The 24,110-nt window shown below is 38.7% G+C and overlaps 1 protein-coding gene across 1 annotated transcript in view; it reads right to left on the reverse strand.

Annotated features, from left to right (window-relative positions):
• The window catches only part of Dnah8 (dynein axonemal heavy chain 8), a 276,612-nt gene that overhangs the window by 216,297 nt on the left and 36,205 nt on the right, over positions 1–24,110 (reverse strand). Inside the window, exons 8-14 of the mRNA XM_027943662.2 lie at positions 19,752–19,898; positions 15,278–15,475; positions 12,565–12,641; positions 11,010–11,109; positions 10,323–10,442; positions 8,549–8,684; positions 3,453–3,640 (exon numbers count right to left, since the gene is read on the reverse strand). Of these exons, the coding sequence (XP_027799463.2) occupies positions 3,453–3,640; positions 8,549–8,684; positions 10,323–10,442; positions 11,010–11,109; positions 12,565–12,641; positions 15,278–15,475; positions 19,752–19,898 (966 nt within the window). The remainder of the gene's footprint in view (positions 1–3,452; positions 3,641–8,548; positions 8,685–10,322; positions 10,443–11,009; positions 11,110–12,564; positions 12,642–15,277; positions 15,476–19,751; positions 19,899–24,110) is intronic.

Here is a 24,110-nt window from a genome sequence, read left to right on the forward strand (position 1 = left end):
AAACCCAAAACAAAACAAAATAGACACAGAAAACAAAGTAGATAAATTGGGCTTCATAAAAATTTAAAATGGGGCATGGGTTGTGGCTCAATTGGTCTGGGGTTGTGGCTCAGTGGTAGAGCACTTGCCTGGCATGTGTGAGGCACTGGGTTCGATACTCAGTACTGCATATAAATAGATGAATAAAGTAAAGGTTCATGAACATCTAAAAAAATATTTTTAAAAAATGTAAAGTGTATTTTTTCAAAGGACATCATTAAGAAAGTGAAAGGCAATGCACAGAATGGGACAGAAATTTTGCAAATCATATAGCAGATAAAATCTATAAATACCTATTACAACTTGAAAATTTAAAGGCCAAATAATCCAGTTGAAAAATGAGATGGGGTGGGGTTGTAACTCTTAGTGGAGCACTGGCCCAACACAAGTGAGGCACTGGGATCAATCCTCAGTACCACATAATAATAAATGAATGAAGTAAAGGTATTGTGTCCATCTACAATTTAAAAAAAATAAAAAGAGCAAAGATGGAGAGGATGTGGAAATAAAGGAACATTTTTACACTGTTGGTGGAACTGTAAACTAGTATAACCAGTAGGGAAATCACAGACCCTCAAAAGACTAGACATGGAACCACCATATGACCCAGCTACACCACTCCTCAGAATTTATCCTGAAGAATTAAAGTGATACATGCACACCAATGATTATAGCAGCACAATTCACAATAGCCAAAGTATAGAACCAGCCTAGGTGTCCATCGGTGGAAGAATGAATAAGGAAAATGTGGTATACATACACAACAGGGTTTTATTCAGCCATAAAGAAAAATGAAATTATGGCATTTGCAGGAAAATGGATATGTTAAGCAAAATAAGTCAAACTCAGAAGGTTAAGGGTTACATGTTTTCTTTCCTATGTGGAAGCTAAAGAGGAAAAAGGAAAACAAAGGTAGGGGCAGATCTCATGAAAACCAAAGGGAGATCAGTAGAAGAAAGGGACCAGGAGGAGGGAGGAGGGAAGTGCTGGGGAGTGATATTGGCCAAGTTATATTGTTATATTGTGTGTATGTATGAAGATGTAACAACAAATCCCACTAATATGTACAACTATAATGCACCAATAAAAGTTGTGTTTTAGTCAGCTTTTTTCACTGCTGTGACTAAAAGACCCAACCAGAACAATTTTAGAAGAGGAAAAGTTTGTTTGGGGGCTCATGGTTTCAGGTCTCAATCCACAGACAGCAGGCTCCATTCCTCAGGGCTCAAAGTAAGACAGAACATCATGGCAGAAGAGTGTGGCAGAGAGAAGCAGCTCATATGATGATGAGGAAGCAGAGAGAGAGGACTCTGCTTGCCAGATACAACTATATATCCCAGATATATGCCCTATCTCCTCCAGCTGCACTCCACCTGCCTTTAATTACCACTCAATTAATCCAACCAGGTGATTAATTTACTGATTAGGTTAAGGCTTTCACAGCCCAATCATTTCCCCTCTGAATCCTCTTGCAGTATTTCACATGTGAGCTTTTGGGGGCATCTCACATCCAGACCATAACAATGTGGAGCAAATGCTAATTGAGGATGATGAAAATGTCCTATCATTGATGGTAGTGATGGTTGGGCAACTTAAGGAAGATACTAAACCATTTCATTGTATACTTTAAATGGGTGAGTTGTATGGTATGTGAACCATATTCCAATAAAGCTAGTACTTTATTTTCCTCTCAGTGCTGAATTTGGAATTCAGGGCCTCACACATGCTACACAAATGCTCTACCACTGAGCTACATCCCCAGCCCAAAGCTATAATTTAAAAAACCCTTTGGGAATCTATGTTCTAATACTTTTTGTTGTTCCTCTTTTCTTAATATTATGTATGTTTTTCAGATATTTATTTTATTTATTTACTTTTATGTGATGCTATAGATCGAACCCAGTGCCTCACATGTGCCAGGCAAGCGCTCTACACTGAGCTATAACCCCAGCCCTTTTGCTGTTCCTCTTAATGTCACATATTAATATCATTGTGACTTTTAATTTATTGTAATTTCTATTACGGTAAAATTTGAAATATTCTTGTTAAATTTTTTTTCTAAAAGAACTTCATTATCAACTTGTCTTTGTGCCCAGACATGGACCTTAATTAAATCAAAGAGATTTGTATAGAATGACATAATAAGAACAGAAGATTCATGTTACTCTTCCCAGCATGAAACAGGAAGAGTCTGCATTTACTTATCATGTTGTTGGTTCTAAAATACTTAATGCACCAGAGCAAAGAGAATTCTTTTTTTTGTTGAAGACTCAGCTATTCCATTAGTTTCTATGTATTAATCTTATAATGCAAGTTTAATCAGCTCTCTGTTGTAGGATTTAGAGTCCAGCCTCTGCTGTTACTAATAGTGCTGAACCTTCTTGCACTTATGTATCTTCCTGCATTCCCAAATATGTGTCCATACTTTCCTAGAGAAAGCAAAAAAAGGACAAACGTGTGCTAACTGGCTGGCTAAAGAAACCTGATGTTGCTTACTTGTGCTTCACATTTTAGAAACTATGCATTAGGATTTGAATATATTTTGATGGACTATTTTTTGTGCCATTTTGAATATGTTTTGTGTGCCATTTTCATTTTAAAATTTTTCAGATGGCCCAGGACTGAACTTGAATTGAAGCAAAGCTCCATTTCAGCCCACAATATTAAATAATCATTTCCACTCGTGTCAATTTGGGGGTCAGGGTGATGGGGTGGGGGTACTGGGGATTGAATTCAGGGGCACTCGACCACTGAGCCACATACCCAGCCCTATTTTGTGTTTTATTTAGAGACAGGGTCTCACTAAGTTGCTTAGTGCCTCGCTTTTGCTAAGGCTGGCTTTGAACTCACAATCCTCCTGCCCCAGCCTCCAGAGCCACTGGGATTACAGATGTGTGCCACCGCACCCAGGCACTTATGTCATTTTATAGTCATCTTCATTTATATTATTAGTGACACAAGATTGAACGTATTAGGGGCTGGGATTGTGGCTCAGTGGCAGAGCGCTTTCCTTGCACGTGTGAGGCACTGGGTTCGATCCTCAGCAGCACATAAAAAAAAAATGAATAAATAAACAAAATTTTAAAAAAGATTGAATGTATTATAAAGCTTTATAAACTTAATGCACTTAATCTATAAAGTTCTAATTAAGACCTTTTAACAAATCTGCTATTTCATTTCTTATTATCCAGAAGTGTAAGTCTGATTCCTGACACTCTTCTCTGGTCTTTCCATCTCCAATCTTTCATTTTGCTTGCAAGTTAATAGTTTAATTCTATCAAGAATCAACATAGTAATGAATTTTCCCTCCATGTCAGCAAACCTGCAGGGATGTTTTTCTTATACACACACACACACACACACACACACACACAATCTCCTTCAAAATAGTCAGAAAACATCATCTGTCTTACCTGCAAATACAATTTGTCTGATTTCAATTTATTTTCCAGTTTTAACAATCTCTTCGCCTGCTCTGGAACATCCAACTTCATCTTTATCATGCACTTCGTTTCCCGCACAATTTCCAAAATTTTGGGATCAAAATTAACCAGCAACTTCCCTGTTTCTGGATGTCGCACAAAAAGTGTGGCTTGTAAAGCTACAAATAAATGAGCACTGATATCATTTATTCTGGATTTCCTTTATGCTCCCAGCTCTGTTTTCATGTCTGTCTTCCCCACTGAACGACTAACTTCTTAAGAACAGAACAACAGCACTGATGCCCCGGGTACTAAGGCCCAGTATCTGTCACACGGTCAGTACTCAAGACCTCAACGGATGAAGGCAGAGTGTCTAGAAAGCCCTAAAATAAGATCCAGAGAGAGAAAAGTTGACCAATTACTGAGAGCCTTTGTGCTGTGAACCATGGTACTTTTCTGAGTGAGTCAAAGAGATCTGTGGTTTATTTTTGTGGATTTTTACTTTACCCCTGAAAAAGAAAATGGGCAAAGATGACACAACTCATAGATTTCAAACTCTTTTGCACCCTAACTCCAAACTGGCTTCTGTACCTGAATTCAATCTCCATCCTGAATTATTTTTATAATGAAGCTCAATATCAGTAACAAATATTTTTAAACAACATTGAGTTGTGAAGTCAGAGTGTAGAGGAGGATTTTTTTACACTGTGTCTTAGAGGAGCATTGTTCATGAAAACAGGCATTTTCAGATATACCTTTTATTAAGAATTGAAATACAAGATCCCAAATTGTTCTTGCTGGCTTAGCCTTAAATTATTTGCTACCAGTACTGAAAATTTAACCCAGGGACACTTTACCACTGAACCTCATCCCCAGTCTTTTTATTTTTTATTTTTTATTTTGAGATGGGGGTCTCACTAAGTTGCACAGGGCCTCATTAAATTGCTGAGGCTGGCCTCAAACTTGCAATCTTCCTATCTCAGTCTCCTATGCTGCTGGGGTTATAGGCATGTGCCACCATGCCTGGCATTGTAACATTTTATTTTATTCTATAAGGACAGAAAGGTCTACAGCAGAATGAAGACGGACAGGGATTGATGGCCAGGAATGCTCCAAACTGAGGGAGCATCTCATTCCCTGTGACCACCAGCAGGGGATCTTTGTCAAGTAAGCAACTTAAGGAGGCTGAAGTAGGCCCCCAGCTACTATCCCAAGCATCTACATAGTTAAGCACATTTACTAACGGGTGAATTTCATTAATAACTACAGAATCTTTCAAGCCTAACATTTTATAGAATGTGGGAGCATCAAATTTCTAGCAAAATAAAATGGTCCTTATATTCCTTTGAAGTAACTTGACTTTTACTAACTAGTCCTGATAAGGTTCTTAAGGGTATGGGTTTCATGAGAATTTCTTTTATTTATTTTTTGTTTGTTTGTTTGTTTTCAGAATAAGGAATTTAACCCAGAGGCACTCCATCACTCAGCTACATTTAGCCTTTTAAGAATTTTTATTTTGAGACTGGATCTCTCTAAATTACCAAGACTGGCCTTGAATTTGTGATCCTCCTATTTCTGACTCCCAAGCAACTGGGATTACAGGTGTGTACCACAGCACCCAGCAAGGGTTTCAATTAAGAATTTTATACAATTCATTTGGAATCTTTTTAGAATTGGGTTAGAAATCATTTGCCCTCCCAAATAAACTTCAAAATAACTCTGAACATTCATTTTTTTGGCATGGGGGTGGGGGGGTAACCAGGGATTGAACGCAGAGGCACTCGACCACTGAGCCACATCCCCAGCCCTATTTTGTATTTTATTTAGAGACAGGGCCTCACTGAGTTGCTTAGGGCCTTGCTTTCTTTTTCCAGAAAAATGGAGGCCGGCTTTGAACTTGCGATCCTCCTGTCTCAGCCTCCCGAGCTGCTGGGATTACCAGTGTGCGCTACCACACCTGGCTGAACACTTATTTAATGAAATCTATCTTCCTCAAGACTGTACCAAGGGCTGGGGTTATAGCTCACGGGTAGAGCACTTGCCTAGCATGTTTGAGGCACTGGGTTCGATCCTTGGCACCACATAAAAATAAATAAATAAATAAATAAAGGTAAGATGTCCTTATACAACTTAAAAAAAAAAAAAGACAGAAAGGTCTGCAACAGAATGAAGATAGACAAGGATTGATGGCCAGGAATGCTTCAAACTGAGGGAGCATCTCATTCCCTGTGACCACCAGCAGGGGATCTTTGTCAAGTAAGCAACTTAAGGAGGCTGAAGCAGGCCCCCAGCTATTATCCCAAGCATCTACAGAGTTAAGCACAGTTACATCAATGGAATACAGGAAGCCTTCCAGAACAATTCATTTTCCATAGACTGGGCTCATGTGAAACAAGTTCCCTTTATACTGTTAGTGTTACTTGGCCTGCTTCTCCTGGGCACCAATCCACTACAATGAGTTTATCGTACCTGATACAGGTCAGCTGATGTCCTCAGGGGGAGTAAACCCTCCAGGAAATCTGATATAATCGTCGTTTATAAAGATAATCTGATCTCTGCTTATTGGACATTTTAAAAATATCTAAAGAGTCCCCTCAATGTGCCTGATACCCATCTTGACCCTTTTAGAAGGAGTACAGTGTTGAAGTGGCACCCCTTTCTCCACTGAAAAGTATTAACTGGGCCTCTCCAGAAATCTTCATCCAGACTGATTTTAGGACTGTCAGCAAAAGAGTCTCTGCAAAAGAGTTCAATGTAGATAAACTTCCTATTTTAATGTCGCCCTGTTTACTTGGCCACTAGCCAAGAAGATACCAGCACTCCAGGTGCTGGACACCCCCTTACTAGTTTTCACAAACATATCCAGTATAGTACTTTGAAGAAATGTGCAAACAAGGCCTCTGGCCTTGAGCTGGGGCTTCACAGAGATGTCTACATTTTTAAGATAAGAGAAGTTATAAACTGGGCTCCATGGTAACAGCTGGCAGGGGGAGAATAGAAAGAGGAGAAGAAGCTCTCCCCTTCTCAGGTGTTGTCCTTGAAGGGTTAAAATGCCCAGAACTGTGAAAAAAAAAAAAAAAAAAGGTGCTTTTATGTGAACTTTTGCAGACTGTGAACTTCTGAGCCCCTCCCCTTACATGCTGGGTATAAAACTCTGAAACTCCCTGAACTCGAGATTCAGGGGATTAATTGATTACAGCAAAAGCTGTGCCCTCTGAACCTGGCTGCAGCCAAATAAAACTGTTTCCTGCTATCTTTGGTGCCTTGCCTCCTTTGTCCCTACAACAGTGTAAAGGTTAAGTGAATCCTGGCTCTGCTGTTCACTAGCTGTGTGATCTTGGACAAGTCACCTAACCTCTCAATGCCTCAGTTCCCTCATCTAATACACAAGGACAATAACAGCTCTTCCAAGGGCTGCTTTTAGGATCAAAGGGATTTGTTTATGCAAAGTGCTTAGACAAACCTGGCACACTGGTGAGCATATAGTATATGTTAGCTATGACCACTATTTAAAGTATACACGATGAAACAGACACAGGGTATCCTTGGGATGTGAGGAGGAGATAAGGTGAACACATAAGGCAGTGTCATGAGAAGGAACTGTAGATAAAATGTGTGGAGGACTTTGGAGGAGGAAAACATCATTTTCAGCCAAGAGGAATAAGAAAGGACTTTATGGAACTGGTGACTGTTGAACTTGTATTTGAACATGTAAAGATAAAAGGAAGGGCACTGGGGACACAAAAATCCAGAAAGACACCAAAAAAGTAGAAAAGTGTGTGGCATTGTAAATGAAAAACAGTGCACACTCCATACTTCGGTTGTTAAAAAATTCTCTTTTGCCTTTTTCTGCTCTGTGAGTTTTCAGCTTATCTTGAAGTTTCACGGGGAGCACTGCTCCATTAGCAGGCTTTCATTAGAATCCCCAGGGGCCACCTACAGTGCATTCCCCAGAAATGGGTGGTCCATGAAAGTAGTTTATTGAACGCTTAACTATGCCAGTTGGCACTGGCACCCTGTGGGGACTGGGAAGCTGTCCTCTAGGCTGTAGATATGCAGTGAACCGATGGTCTGTGTATAAGTGCCATGTCCTCAAGAGCTAAACTACAAGAGTTCTGGAACCAAAAGGTAGAAATAGGAACAGCCCCTCTCACCATCACTCCTAAGCACCTGCAGAATGTGTGCTCCCCAGGCCTGCAACTCCATGCTCTGCCCAAGGGGAGATCCTGGTTTGGGAGGCAGACAGCACTCCACCAGGGAATACGGGAGGAATTGCACCAAGGTCATGGCTCAGAGCTGAAGGCTGTGGTTTTGACTTTATGGTTAAGACGGGACAAAACAGGAAACTCAACTGACCAACAATTGAGTCCACACGAAAATCACATCCCGATGGAGAGAGATGGGGGAGAACCATCCCCCGCCCCACAGTGAGCTCTGCCCAAAGCCTTGGCTGCATAACCCCTCCCCTCAGAGGCACCTGAGCCAACCCTAACACTATTAAGTCACTGGAGCTCAAAACTGAAGTCCAATGCAACAACAGAAAAGGAAAAAAAACAGATGAGTGGGAAAGGAAAAAAAAAGAAGGAGGAAGGGAGGCAGTGATTCTATCTCCCCTGATTGGGACTGAGATTTGAATCGACAACATGATAAAAAAGAATACGGATAAATCTATGGAGAGGGTATCTATAACATATTTTCACTTTTAAATACTGTTTTTCAGGAGAAAGTCATAATTTATGTATATCAATTTTACTGTCATGATAACTTTTGCTACTAAAATCCAACTGTTGGACCAGGCATGGTGGTGAGGGCCTGTGGTTTCTGCTAGTTGGAAGGCTGTGGCAGGGACATCACCAGAGCCCAGGAGTTCTAGACCAGCCTGGGCAACATGGTGTGACCCTGTCTCCAAAAAATTTTTAAAAGAAAGAAGAAAATCAGAAGATTAATAGGAAAATAAACCACTGTTATCATCCCTAAATCTAAATTTCAACTAGCCTAAAATTATGTGAAAGGGATGTAAAATATTCTCCAGAACCATGAACTCACTCAGAGTCCCCAGCCCCCACTTGCGACCCTCTTACACTCACCATATTGCAACTGCGAAATCTCCCGGACCCAGGCTGTGTGATAGATCACCTCAAATTCCACCAGCACATAGGAGATTTTGTTATACTGACGGATGACAGATTTACCTTCCAAACTTGACAAAATTTCAGAGTTTTTCTGTGTTTTTTTTTTAAGGGAAAAAAGAAAGGTATATTTTAAGAAGTTGCAGACTGTTTTCATAAAACTTTATATTTAAGATGACAGCAAAGGGTTATGCTATCCATTGAGGCATGTAAGAGATAGGGAAGGCCATGGAAGCTGGAGATACGAGTAGGAAAACATTACCAGTAGAGAGGGAGCACTGCAAAAGGAAAGGACTTAAAAAGAGAGGTCTTGCCAGGTGCGGTGGTGTACACCTGTCATCCCAGCAGCTCCAGAGACTGAGGCAGAAGAAGAAACTGAGGCAATTTAGTGAGGCTCTAAGCAACTTAGTAAGACCCTGAATCTAAATAAAAATATAAAAAGGGTTGGGGATGCGATTCAGTAGTTAACCCCTGGGTTCAAATTCCTAGTACAAAAAAAAAAAAGTTCTTGCTGGGTGCAGTGGTGCACATCTGTGATCCCAGCAACCCAAAGAGGCTGAGGCAGGAGGATCACAAGTTTGAGGCCAGCCTCAGCAAATGAAAAATAAAAAGGAGTAGGGATGTAGCTCAGTGGTAGAGTTTCCCTGGGTCCAATCCCCAGTACCTTCAATAAATAAATAATAGAAAAAGAGAGGTCTCTAGCCCTACAACCAGTCCTAGGCATTAGGAGTCTCTACCTCCAAGTCTCTAGTCCATCCCTACAACTGACTGATACTGTGAATATCATAGCAGAATCCTAAATTCCAGCACCAAAAAAAAAAAAAGTAGATATAAATCAAATAATTAAAACCAAGTTTCTTTACATAAAATTGAAAGATTTAGGTTTCAATTCACAAATGCCAAACAAGGCCATCTCTACTCTCCCTCTATAGTAACTTGAGTCTCCACCTCGACCTCTTGTCTAAGGCCAAGCTTTAAAAAAAAAAAAAAAAGAACTTTTTAAATATTCAGAACAATGAAATAAATGATAACAGCCAAACCAAACAGCAGAAACTTCATACTGAATAATGCCCTATATAAAGTAATAATAAAATGACTTGCAAGACTACCATTTTATAATTATTTCATTCTGCATTCAGCCATACGACACAGCAGCAAAATAATCACTCTACTCTGGCGCTCTCTGCCTCTTACATGAAAACAAAACTAAAACAAAGAAAAGGCAAAGTGGCAGTTTCAGAATGCCAACCGGGCCTCAGACTAGCCTGTTTTTGAGAAATCTAATAATTGTAAGGACATCAAGAATGAACACACTGTTATGCCCTGTCTAGGGCTAAGATCCTCACAGTCAGGATGTCTCGCCTTCATTAAATACATATCCGTGAACCATCTGTCCACACATGGAAGTAAGCTTTGCGCTAGGCCTGCACTTTACAGCATTCTCAAACAATTATTTTTAAAAAGTCTTTATAAAGTGTCTGTATTATTAAAAGACATAACATTATGAGATGCACCAACTCTGAGATAACTGTAATTGAACTGGCTTATCTACTCAACACAAAAGAATTGACTGAGTCTCAAGCATATTTATAAGCTAAATTTTCTTTGCCCAGTAAGGAACTGACCTCATTTTATCGGGCACAAATATTACAGGGTAAAATGTACCTGCAAAGCAATTTTGTATTAAAATCACCACAATACACACATATTATAAATGTAATTATTGGCTTACAAAGAAATAGTTGATGGGCTCGTTGATCCGGCGATAGAGCTGCCTCACCCAAAGTATCTTTCCTGCAATAGGAGGCATATTGCGAGCAAGAGGGGGGTCATCTTTTTGAGAATGATAAAGCTGTAATTAAAATATGGTGTTAACATTTGAATTCTAAAGTGGAGAAGTACAATAGTGTTTGTACAGTTACTTAACCATTATTCACATGTTGCATATAGAAGGGGTCACTAATTATTTAAATGCACTTCAGATATGACAACTCGAAGCTCAGAAACAATGATGTTTACAATATATGATATTTAATTCTCTCTTCAACCTTTATTTCCTATTGCTTGTATTTTTTTTTCTGCCCAAATTTTATGGACGCTTTCAAAGGAAGAAGCATATCTATCACAATATTCTCCAGAGCCTACCTTTCCATATTTAAAAATACTAACTTAAGTGGGCTTTGCTATACACACAACTGACTGCTGTGGCAAAAAGACAGTTCTTTAGAGTAAAGAAGTGGTGACCTGGCTGTCTAGCGACATGCCCCACCAGCACCTTCCCACATGAGGAAGAGAACCTTGAAGGTCCTCAGCAGTGAAAGAGATTCCTCCAAAAAGCTTGGCACAGGAGAGTGTTCAGATTATTTTTCTTTTTTGTACTATGACTATGCATAATTCCATTCATAAACAGGCCACTTGCCTTTTTAGTAGCTTCAAGTTCAGCCACATAATACTGAAGAATTCGCTCAATCGTGTGGTTGATTTCTAACTGAAGACAGGGAATGTTCAGCTTCTGAAATCTAAAAGTAATTAAAGCTGAGTCATCAAAAAGGAAGTGAGAAATATACTAACTACAGGTTCATTCACCTGACAAGATATTCATACCGGACCTCAAACACTGGACTAGAATGTCCCCTGATGAAAGAGGCAGGGACACCTACACTCTCCTGGAGCTTATGGAAAAGGCAGCTTTCAGTGAAGAGTCACACGAGCAATGGTTGAAATTAAGAGGAAGCTGGAAATGCATATAACAGGGGACCTGGCCAAGTCTGAGGAATCGAGACAAACTTCCCTGAGGATGTGACATTTAAGCTGACATGAAAGAGAAGAGTGGAAAATGGCTCAGTAAAGGTGCAGCGGAGCACACTGAATGTACCTCTGCCAATGTTAGTGCTCAGGTAATTCCAAGTAAGCAGAGCCATGATAATGACTTTGTCCACCAAACAGCACCTCCACTGAGAACAGTGATGCACAGGAAGTAACAGGACCATAATGTTGATCATAAAATGAATTGACAATAGCGTCCATAGGTAAAAAAAAAAAACAATTGGGGTGGGGACAGAGATGGAAGAGAGAGACAGAGAATGAGGTTGTCAAGAAAATGATACCTGTAGACTGCAGTACTGCCACTCATCAGAACTACATTATGTCTGAATCTTATGGTGGTCTCTCAAGGTATGGGTCATCATTACAGAGATATGGAACTTGAAACTGTGTTTTCAGAAGGACAAGCTGGACCCAAACCCAGATCCTCTGACTCCCAGAAGAGTTCCTAAAGGGCCCCAACATGGGACTTGGGTTACCTACATCTGAGCTGGAAAAGTAAGGCCTCTAGTCCAGCTCGTCCTTCTAATTCAGATTCCCTGCCCGCTGCGGGGGAACTGCTGTTTGGAGTGGAGGGAAAGGAAGCTGAGGGAGAGTAGATTTTAGGTGCTCTTACCACAAAAAGAAAGAGAGGAGGTAACTATGTGAGATGATGGATATGTGAATTGCTTGGTTGCAGTAACCACTCCACAGTATACATCAAAACACCATGCTGTACACCTTATGTATACGCAATGAAATGAACTTTAAACAAAAAAGATAAAAGATCCCTCAGAAGAAAAATGGAAAATTTTACTCTTACATAATCTCACTTTGGGAAATGCCTTCAATATGTAGAATTAAACATTATTCGTTCCCTTCCCAATAACTTACAGAATTAACCTTGAGCATATTACAGGACTCGGGGTGGGGGAACATGGCAGGTAATTTCATTTTGTTACTGAAAGCCTTCTGCTATAAAAATGCAATGAAAAAAATAACATCCTCCATTTCAAATTTTTATCAACCTATTTAATGGTAATTGAAAGGTTAATATTGTAAGTATTCAGGTCAATGTAGGAGACATTTCTGAGCAGTATCTTATTTGAAATTGTGTTTTCAGATAATATTGTCCCACCTAGAGACTATACTGCTTAAAGTATTATAAATACCTTTGTAGCAGCTGAAGAGCCTGCTGAGAAGACAAGATTTTTCCAAAAGTACTGTTCATAAATGCTTGTATTTGTACCTAAAAAATATTAATATTTAAATTATTTTTTTATTTTAAGGAAGAGATTAGTTAATGAATTTTCTACAGAATCAAATAGCTTCCAAGCTATCTACCCATCTAGAAATGCTCCATCCAGTATGACAGCCACAGGCCACATTGTAGCTCTTGAGCACTTAAAATATAACTACTTAGAAATTAGACATCTGTAAATGTAAAATACATGCAGGATTTCAAAAACAAAAAAAAAAGATGATATAAAATAGCTCATTAATGATTTTTATATTAATGCCATTTTAAAATTACACCATTTTGAATGCGCTGGGCTGAATAAAGCATAATTATTAAAATTAATTTCACCTGCCTCTTTTTACTCTATTGATGTGGCTTCTAGAAAAATCAAAGTCACATGTATTTTCCATTTGCAGCTCATTACTGTAAATCACTGTTTAAAGACTTTATGAAAGGACTGTCCCTTACCAAACATTTTTCTCTGGAACATTTAGAATGTCTAAGTGTGCTCATAGAGCAATGTAATGACACTACACACCAGGGGCAAGAGTATCATTTTCCAACACTGCTACTCTCAGAAACATCTTTGCCACTGTTAAGGAGGAATGAACAGCAGAAAATGTTCTTCCAAGACTCCTCCTATCCCAAGAAGTGAACTCCAAATTCCTGATACCAAAAGAAGGAGCTGAATCACTTTGCAAATTACTTTTACAGATTATATTGGTTAGATCTACTAATATACATCACACCCATGAACTGAACGTTGGAAAAGGAAGGAAAATTAAAACACTGCCACCTCAAGCAAATTATCTGTTACAAGGCTAATCTGGCCTCTGAACTTACTAAAAGCTAAAATTTGCATCTAGGACCACAATGTCTTTTAAAACATAAAAATCCTTAGTAATAAGTCTTTAAAATAATTTAAAAGATAACAAGTTTTTAAAAAAATCTCTATTGCCAAGCTGAGGTTGTTGACCAGTGGTAGAGCACTTGCCTCACACATGTGTGGCACTGAGGTCAATCCTCAGCACCACATAAAAATAAATAAATAAACTTACTGTTTCCATCCAACTAAAAAAATATTTAAAAAAAAAACAACTCCATTGCGGGAGGAGCGGGGTGGGGGGGGGGGGAATGGGCAGGGCTGGGGTTGTGGCTCAGTGGTAGAACACTCACCTAGCATGTGCAAGGTGCTGGGTTCAATCCTCAGCACTACATAAAAAATAAATAAGTAAAATAAAGGTACTGTGTCCAACTACAACTAAAAAAAATAAAATAAAGTTTAAAAAAATTCCATTGCCATAAACATTTAATTCCCAATGCATTTTGGAAGCAAACTCTATCCTACTCAACTAATCCAAAATTAAAAGTAATAACTAAAATATGTCTTAATATTATAAGAATCTAATTGTCAAAAGCTAAAAGGAAATCTATGCCAAAAATAAAAAGCATTATTATTAGAATGATAGAATTTTAGGAATTTTTAAAATTATACTGCCCATATTATATGTAATATAGTTTTTTAAATTAATACATGCAACAAAAATATTTGTGTGTGTGTGTGTGTGCGCGCGCGCGCGTGTTCATGCACATGGCAGGACGTGCTGGGGATCTAACCCAGAGCCCCAGGCTTGCTAGGCAAGTGCTCTACCACCAAGCTATATCCTCAGTCCAAAACTGACTTTTTTTCTTACTTTCATGGCAAGAATTTCAGATGCAAAAAGAGGACCAAGAATATTCTTGTCCCTGCCTGTGTCTCCAGGATGTTCTACAGCAAAGAGATCGTTTCCTGGAGCTAAACTTGGTTCATTGGTAGTTTTCAGTTAAAAAATAACAGAGGTCATGTAAGTCCAAAAGGTAAGCAATATGTTAAGGTCTCACTAACATATTTTGTCTCCTCCTTCTCATACCTCTTGTGTCCCTTAATCTGTGACACAAGTGAGATCAGAGCTCTTCAGAGATGTCCTCTGTGGCTCCAGGAAGAATGCAGACATAGGGCACAAGGCCAAAGGGAGAGTGATCCACCTTCCCCAACTTCTCTCAGATATCTCTGTACTTAAAGAAAAAGGACTACAGATGGGCGCAGTGGCACACGCCTATAATCCCAGTGGCTTGGGAAGCTGCGACAGGAGGATCGTGAGTTCAAAGCCAGCCTCAGCAAAAGTGAGGCACTAAGCAACTCAGTGAGACCCTGTCTATAAATAAAATACAAAATAGGGTTGGGGGATGTGGCTCAGTGGTTGAATGCCCCTGAGTTCAATCCCTGGTACCACCCCCAACCCCCGTAAAAAAAATAAAGAAAGAAAAAAATAAAGACTATAAAATCTTTCTTACACTGGAAAAAATGACCCTGGCACAACAAAAATGAAATGCAAATTTTAATGTAAATTTAAAATGAACCATACCTCTAACAGGTTTCTGATTATTCACTGACATCTGGCATTGTATATGTTCATTTTTCATTAAAACAAAAAGTCAAAAAATATTTGTGGGCTCCTTTAAAACATTCACACTACTAACATTTTTATCAATTCACAGCAGGAATGTAACACAAATACTAAATATGTGAACACTGATTCTATTACAGGACAGTGCTACTGATCACTCTTCAGCTTTCTTAAGGAAGAGCATGTATAACTACTTACCTCCAAACTATTGATTTTTGTCATAAAGTGTACAAAATCTTTGTCGAACTCTGTCCGTCTTGGATCCAGAATGTCATATTGTTTTTTCTGTACCCCTTGATATATATTTTTGAATTTTATTGCCATGATATCTATTCCTTCTATTGTAGAATTACTCAAGGATGTATATGTCTGAACAATCGTTATCATTTCTGTAATCTTAAACAGAGAAATGTTATTTATTTATTGGCAGTGCTGGGGATCAAACAGCACTGGCTAGGCAAGCACTCTACCTCCGAGCAGCAGCTGCAGCCCAATGCTATTTTATATTTTTTAAATGAGATATGAGGCCCCTTCTCTAAAACAAGTTCTTAATGAATCATTGGTTAAAAAATCAAACCGAAAGACAGGCTCTAGAATCATTTAGATCAGACCAACCTGGGATGCTTTATCGCTAAGCTATATCCCCATCCTCTTTATTTTTTTTATTTTGAGCAGGGTCTAGCTAAGTTACTAAAGCTGGCCTCAAAGTTGTCTTCTTCCTGCCTCAGCCTCCTGATTTGCTGGTATTACAGGTATGCACCACTACTGGACATGCATCTGGCTGGTCATTCTGACTTTGAATCTCAGCTTTTTATAACAGGCTCTGACTTAGCTTGACCCTTGGGCTCTCCTTTTAAACTACTTAAGAATTCACAGAGAGGAATGGGGCTGTGTCTCGATGGCAGAGTGTTTGCCTAGTGCATATGAGGCACTAGGTCTGATCCTTAGCACCACAGAAAAATAAAGGCATGCTGTCCACCTAAAACTACAAAAAAAAATAATTTTTTTTTAAGAGTTCACAGGGGTAGTCCAATGGGGGTATGCCTCCTGTGCCCCACTCACCAAGAACAGCCCAACCAGGCTAAATCCTGGCCACAATTCAGAATAAGTTTGATAACCTATATTTGAGGGTCTGGATGCCAATATCCACCAATTATACCTGGGAGAAATGCCAGTCATTCAAGGGGATCTCAGTGCAGAGGAGTTGGAATAACCTAGCAATCAGGCCACACTTCAGGCAAGGCCTGTGGGACTGCTGCTTTAGCTCTGATTGCTGAGCTCTGGTGACTTGACTTTCTATTCTTAAAATAAGAGGCAGGGCCTTCCCAGAGACAAGGAAGAGGTACAGTGCAACTACCCATTACCATCACCACCCAGCACCAAAGGAATGCCCAGGCTGCTTTTCACAGACAGATACCCATTCTGCCTAGAATCAGACTTGCAAACCAAGGATCTTTACTGCTATTAGGTTATTACGATCTACCAAACTCAAAATTGTGCCCAAGTTGGCAAGGTTCCTTGTTCCAGGAAAATTAAGGGTAATTAGGACTCCCTTCAAAGTTCATGATCTAGTGGTTCAGAAACATTATTGGCTGGAATGGGTCTCAGTGTAGCACCGTCCTAACATGCACGGGGTCCCAGATTCCCTCCCTAATCCCCAACACCACAAAGAGGCGAGAGGAGATTAAGCATCTTTGTGGAACAAGTTCTGACCAATGGGGCCTAATTATTAATTTGACACATGTCAATATCCTTCTAGCTGGCCATATGCCCCCCCAAAATCACTACTGTTCACAAACCAGTCTTATACAACAATTTCTTAGATGTGGCAAAGCACAAGGAACAAAAGAGAAACTAGATAAGTTGGGCTTCATAAAAATTAAATATCTCTGCTTCAGAGGACACTCTGAGGAAAGTTAAAAGATAGCCCACAGAATTAAAGAAAATATTTGCAAATCAAATCTAATAAGGAATATACTCAGAATATATAAAGAATGCTTATGGGCTGGGGTTGTGGCTCAGTGGTAGAGCATTTGCTTCAAACGTGTGAGGCACTAGGTTCAATTCTCAGCACCACATAAAAATAAATGAATAAAATAAAGGTCCATCAACAACTAAAAAAAAATGTTTTTAAAGAACCCTTACAATTCAACAATAAAAATATAAACAACTCACAATGTGCAAAACATTCAAACAGACATTCCTCCAAAAATGAAAAATAAATGGACAATAAGTACATGAAAAGATGCTCAAAATTATTAGTTATCAGGGAAAATCAAAACCACAGTGAGATACCACTTCACATCCACTAGGACCGTCAAATTCAGAAGGACAGATGTGATAAACAAGTGTTGTTGAGGATGTAGAGAAATCTCAGCTTTTAGACCTTGCTAATTATAATGTAAACTCATGAAGCTATTTTGGAAAAATGTTCGGCAGTTCCTCAAAGACAAATATGGAGTTGCCAGTGGGGTGCAGTGGCATGCACCTGTAGTCCCCAGCTACTCAAAGAGCTGCAGTGGGAGGATCACTTGAGCCTAGGAGTTTGAGACCAGCAGGGGCAAATTAGTGAGAAAATATGGGGTTGCCATATGACCCAGCAAGTCTCCTTTTATGTAGACACCTGAGAAATAACAACATATGTCCACATTAAAAACTTACACACAAATGTTTGAAACAGCATTATTCATAATAGTCTAAGAGAGGAAGCAACCCACATGTCCATCATCAGATAAGTGGATAAATATGTATTCATGCAAAGGAATATTCAGTGATAAAATGTATAGTGTGCAAAATGGATGAACTTGGAAACATCATGCTAAATCAAAGAAGTCAAAAGACTAAATATTATATGATTCCATTTATAAACTATGTCCAACATAGACACATCTATTAATGACAGAAAGTATATTAGTGGATGGTTAGGCAGGGAAGAGGGGCAGATAGGATGTGACTGCTAATAGGTTCAGGGTGTGTTCAGTGGGAATAAAAATATCTCAAAATCATATTTTTGGTAGCTGTGTGAAAATATTAGAAACCATTGACTTGTAAACTTTAAATTGGTAAATTGAATGATATGAGAACTTTGTCCCAATAAAGCTGTTAAAAAACAAATAAAAGAAATAAAAGCCCCATAGCAGTATGTATTAAGGACCCCACTTGGTCATTTGGTTCTCTATTTTCCTATCCTGGATGAATCAGGAGATTTAAAAATAAACACTGGCCTCTGGACATGTCTGGGAAATGCTCTTCAATCTATATCATGTCCCTTCACGCCCCACTTCCCAACAAAAGATGAATGGGATCCTAAAGACTACCAGGATCCAAGAAGTTTGAAAACAGTAGGGTGCCGGGAGGACTGGCTAAATGAGATCTTTATAGACATGTCAAAGGCTAACTGCAAGGAACCTCTGATGCTGGTTCCTTACATCCCTGAAAAAATACCATTCCTCCTCAGTGAGCCTTAACAAATGAAATGAAAGGTGCACAAGTTTCCCAGCCACACCTGTCTAGCAAAGGCATCCCACACACAATGTCTAGGCGCACGCAGGCCCAGAAAGAGGAGGGGCCAGACATCCAGATATTCCACAATGATTGGGTTCTGCCAGGCATTTGCAGGTATTTCATCTCACATCCTAACATCATGGTCAAGGGCAGAAGTTTCATGTTTATATATATATATATATATATATATATATATATATATATATATATATATATGAAAGTGGAATGCATTACAATTCTTATTATACATATAGAGCACAATTTTTCATCTCTCTGGTTGTATACATAGTATATTCACACCAATTTGTGTCTTCATACATGTACTTTGATAATGATGTTCATCACAATCCATCATCATTTCTAACCCCCTGTCCCCTCTCTTCCTCTCCCACCCCTCTGCCCTATCTAGAGTTTATCTATTCTTCTCATGATCCCTCCCTACCCCACTATGAATCAACCTTCTTATATCAGAGAAAACATTCGGCATTTGGTTTTGGGGGATTGGCTAACTTCATTTAGCATTATCTTCTCCATCTCCATCCATTTACCTGCAAATGCCATGATTTTATTCTCTTTTATTTCTGAGTAATATTCCATTGTGTATATATGCCACAATTTTTTTATCCATTCATCTTTTGAAGGGCATCTAGGTTGGTTCCACAGTTTAGCTATTATGAATCGTGCTGCTATAAACATTGATGTGACTTTGTCCCTATAACATGCTGTTTTTAAGTCCTTTGGGTATAGACCGAGGAGAGGGATAGCTGGGTCAAATGGTGGTTCCATTCCCAAATTTCCAAGAAATCTCCATACTGCTTTCCATATTGGCTACACCAATTTGCAGTCCCACCAGCAGTGTATGAGTGTGCCTTTTTCCCCACATCCTTGAAGGGCAGAAGTTTTTAACATGGAAACAGAACTGAAGTCATGAGAGAGATGAAAGTTTGCAATAGCTGGTATGTGCCTGGCAAAAGGCAATAACTAAGGATAAAAAAATTATAATAAATGCAGTGATTTATGACTAATTTAATCAGATGGTTCATATTAATAGTGAAACAAAAGATCTGGAACAATGATTTTCAATAACACTACATGAAGCATGAAATAACCAAACAGGGGTGACTTTCGGGGATTGGGGGGAGGTGTCCAGTGACTGCATAACACTTACCTTCTCCAGTCTTTTACAGAAAGCTTCAAATTTCCCAAATATGTACATTTCTGAAACCTCAAAAGATTTCTCTCCTGATGAGTCTAAAATCTGTTTCCTTGTTTTGTGAAAAGATGACTGATACTCCTTGAATAGAAAAATGCAGTCCTACAAGAGAATTACAAGAAAGGGTGGGGTGGTGAGATGTTTGTTCTCAAATCTTCAGAAATTCCATCCTCATACAGAACTAATCATGCAAGCCCCTCAACAGGGGCTGCTGCTGTTAACCAAGTTCAAGTTCTCTGCCTGTATATTCAAAGCCTGTAAAGATTAATATAGCTTTTAAATATACATAGTGTTTTCATCTCTTCATCCTCATTATTTTCCCTTATCCTACATCAAACTATGACACATACTATTTGTTTTCATATGTTTGTGGCTAATTACTGCTCCCAAGAGACCCAGTAGTTAACTGTCAAGACATGTCTATTCAGCTGACATCCTTCTTTGAATCAACATTCTTGATATTCTTGATATTCTTTATGTTTTATGTAACATAAAGAATTTGTAATAACAACTTACCATCCAACTATCATTGCTCCAAAAGGAGATCATAAAGGATTTTATTTTATTTTATTTTGGCAGTACTAGGGATTGAACCAAGGGCTTTACACTTGCTAGACAAGTGTTCTGCCACTGAGCTACATCTCCGGCCCAAGAACATAAAGTTTTTTTTGTTTTGTTTTGTTTTTTTAATTTTTTATTGTGGGTTGTTCAAAACATTACAAATTTCTTGACATATCATATTCCACACTTTGATTCAAGTGGGTTATGAACTCCCACCTTCACCCCATACACAGATTGCAGAATCACATCAGTTACACATCCATTGATTTACATATTGCCATACTAGTGTCTGTTGGGTTCTGCTGCCTTTCCTATCCTCTACTATCCCCCCTCCCTTCCCCTCCCCTCCCCTCTTCTCTCTCTACCCCCTCTACTGTCATTCATTTCTCCCCCTTCTATTATTTTTCCCTTTCCCCTCACTTCCTCTTGTATGTACTTTTGTATAACCCTGAGGGTCTCCTTCCATTTCCATGCAATTTCCCTTCTCTCTCCCTTTCCCTCCCACCTCTCATCCCTGTTAAATGTTAATCTTCTTCTCCTGCTCTTCGTCCCTACACTGTTCTTAGTTACTCTCCTTATATCAAAGAAGACATTTGGCATTTGTTTTTTAGGGATTGTCTAGCTTCACTTAGCATAATCTGCTCTAATGCCATCCATTTCCCTGTAAATTCTATGCTTTTGTCATTTTTTAATGCAGAGTAATACTCCATTGTGTATAAATGCCACATTTTTTTTTATCCATTCGTCTATTGAAAGGCATCTAGGTTGGTTCCACAGTCTTGCTATTGTGAACTGTGCTGCTATGAACATCGATGTAGCAGTGTCCCTGTAGCATGCTCTTTTTAGGTCTTTAGGGAATAGACCAAGAAGGGGAATAGCTGGGTCAAATGGTGGTTCCATTCCCAGCTTTCCAAGAAATCTCCATACTGCTTTCCAAATTGGCTGCACCAATCTGCAGTCCCACCAGCAATGTACAAGTGTACCCTTTTCCCGACATCCTCGCCAGCACTTTTTGTTGTTTGACTTCCTAATGGCTGCCAATCTTACTGGAGTGAGACGGTATCTTAGGGTGGTTTTGATTTGCATTTCTCTGACAGCTAGAGATGTTGAGCATTTTTTCATGTACTTGTTGATGGACTGTATGTCCTCCTCTGAGAAGTGTCTGTTCAGGTCCTTGGCCCATTTGTTGATTGGGTTGTTTGTTCTCTTATTGTCTAATTTTTTGAGTTCTTTGTATACTCTGGATATTAGGGCTCTATCTGAAGTGTGAGGAGTAAAGATTTGTTCCCAGGGTGTAGGCTCCCTATTTACCTCTCTTATTGTTTCTTTTGCTGAGAAAAAACTTTTTAGTTTGAGTAAGTCCCATTTGTTGATTCTAGTTATTAACTTTTGTGCTATGGGTGTCCTATTGAGGAATTTGGAGCCCGACCCCACCGACTGTAGATCGTAGCCAACTTTTTCTTCTATCAGACGGCGCGTCTCTGATTTGATATCAAGCTCCTTGATCCATTTTGAATTCACTTTTGTGCATGGCGAGAGAAAGGGATTCAGTTTCATTTTGTTGCATATGGATTTCCAGTTTTCCCAGCACCATTTGTTGAAGATGCTATCCTTCCTCCATTGCATGCTTTTAGCCCCTTTATCAAATATAAGATAGTTGTAGTTTTGTGGATTGGTTTCTGTGTCCTCTATTCTGTACCATTGGTCCACCCGCCTGTTTTGGTACCAGTACCATGCTGTTTTTGTTACTATTGCTCTGTAGTATAGTTTGAAGTCTGGTATCACTATACCGCCTGATTCACACTTCCTGCTTAGCATTGTTTTTGCTATTCTGGGTCTTTTATTTTTCCATATGAATTTCATGATTGCTTTATCTATTTCTACAAGAAATGCCATTGGGATTTTGATTGGCATTGCATTAAACCTATAGAGAACTCTTGGTAATATCGCCATTTTGATGATGTTAGTTCTGCCTATCCATGAACAGGGTATATTTTTCCATCTTCTAAGATCTTCTTCTATTTCTCTCTTTAGGGTTCTGTAGTTTTCATTGTATAAGTCTTTCACCTCTTTTGTTAGGTTGATTCCCAAGTATTTTATTTTTTTTGAAGATATTGTGAATGGAGTGGTTGTCCTCATTTCCATTTCAGAGGATTTGTCGCTGATATACAGGAATGCCTTTGATTTATGCGTGTTGATTTTATATCCTGCCACTTTGCTGAATTCATTTATTAGCTCTAATAGTTTCTTTGTAGAGCCTTTTGAGTCTGCTAGGTATAGAATCATATCATCTGCAAATAGTGATAATTTAAGTTCTTCTTTTCCTATTTTTATGCCTTTAATTTCTTTTGTCTGTCTAATTGCTCTGGCCAGTGTTTCGAGAACTATGTTGAACAGAAGTGGAGAGAGAGGGCATCCCTGTCTTGTTCCAGATTTTAGAGGGAATGCCTTCAGTTTTTCTCCATTCAGAATGATGCTAGCCTGAGGCTTAGCATAGATTGCTTTTACAATATTGAGGTATGTTCCTGTTATCCCTAGTTTTTCTAGAGTTTTGAACATAAAGGGATGCTGTACTTTGTCGAATGCTTTTTCCGCATCTATCGAGATGATCATATGGTTCTTATTTTTAAGTCTATTGATGTGGTGAATAACATTTATTGATTTCCGTATATTGAACCAGCCTTGCATCCCAGGGATGAATCCTACTTGATCATGGTGCACAATTTTTTTGATATGTTTTTGTATCCGATTCGCCAGAATTTTATTGAGGATTTTTGCATCTAGGTTCATTAGAGATATTGGTCTGTAGTTTTCTTTCTTTGAAGTGTCTTTGTCTGGTTTAGGTATCAGGGTGATGTTGGCCTCATAGAATGAATTTGGAAGTTATCCCTCCTTTTCTATTTCCTGAAGTAGCTTGAAAAGTATTGGTATTAGTTCTTCTTTAAAGGTTTTGTAAAATTCTGCTGTATACCCATCCGGACCTGGGCTTTTCTTAGTTGGTAGTCTTTTGATGGTTTCTTCTATTTCCTCAATTGATATTGGTCTGTTTAGGTTTTCTATATCCTCCTGACTCAATCTGGGCAGATCATATGACTTAAGAAATTTATCTATGCCTTCACTATCTTCTAATTTGTTGGAGTATAAGGATTCAAAATAGTTTTTGATTATCTTCTGTATTTCTGAAGTGTCTGTTGTGATATTGCCTTTTTCATCCCGTATGCTAGTAATTTGAGTTCTCTCTCTTCTTCTCTTCGCTAGCATCGCTAAGGGTCTGTCGATTTTGTTTATTTTTTCAAAGAACCAACTTTTAGTTTTGTCAATTTTTTCAATTGTTTCTTTTGTTTCGATTTCATTAATTTCAGCTCTGATTTTAATTATTTCTTGCCTTCTACTTCTTTTGCTGTTGTTTTGCTCTTCTTTTTCAAGGATTTTGAGATGAAGTATGAGATCATTTATTTGTTGGTTTTTTCTTTTTTTAAGGAATGAACTCCAAGCAATGAATTTTCCTCTTAGAACTGCTTTCAATGTGTCCCATAGATTCCGATATGTTGTGTCTGGTGTTTTCATTTATCTCTAAGAATTTTTTAATTTCCTTCTTGATGTCTTCTATAACCCATTGATCATTCAGTAACCTATTGTTCATTCTCCAAGTGATGTATGCTTTTTCCTTCCTTCTTTTATCGTTGGTTTTCAGTTTCATTCCATTATGATCAGATAAGATGCATGGTATTATCTCTACTCCTTTATATTGTC

The sequence above is a fragment of the Marmota flaviventris genome, chromosome 6, assembly GCF_047511675.1.
Source record: "Marmota flaviventris isolate mMarFla1 chromosome 6, mMarFla1.hap1, whole genome shotgun sequence".
NCBI classification, from domain to species: domain Eukaryota; kingdom Metazoa; phylum Chordata; class Mammalia; order Rodentia; family Sciuridae; genus Marmota; species Marmota flaviventris.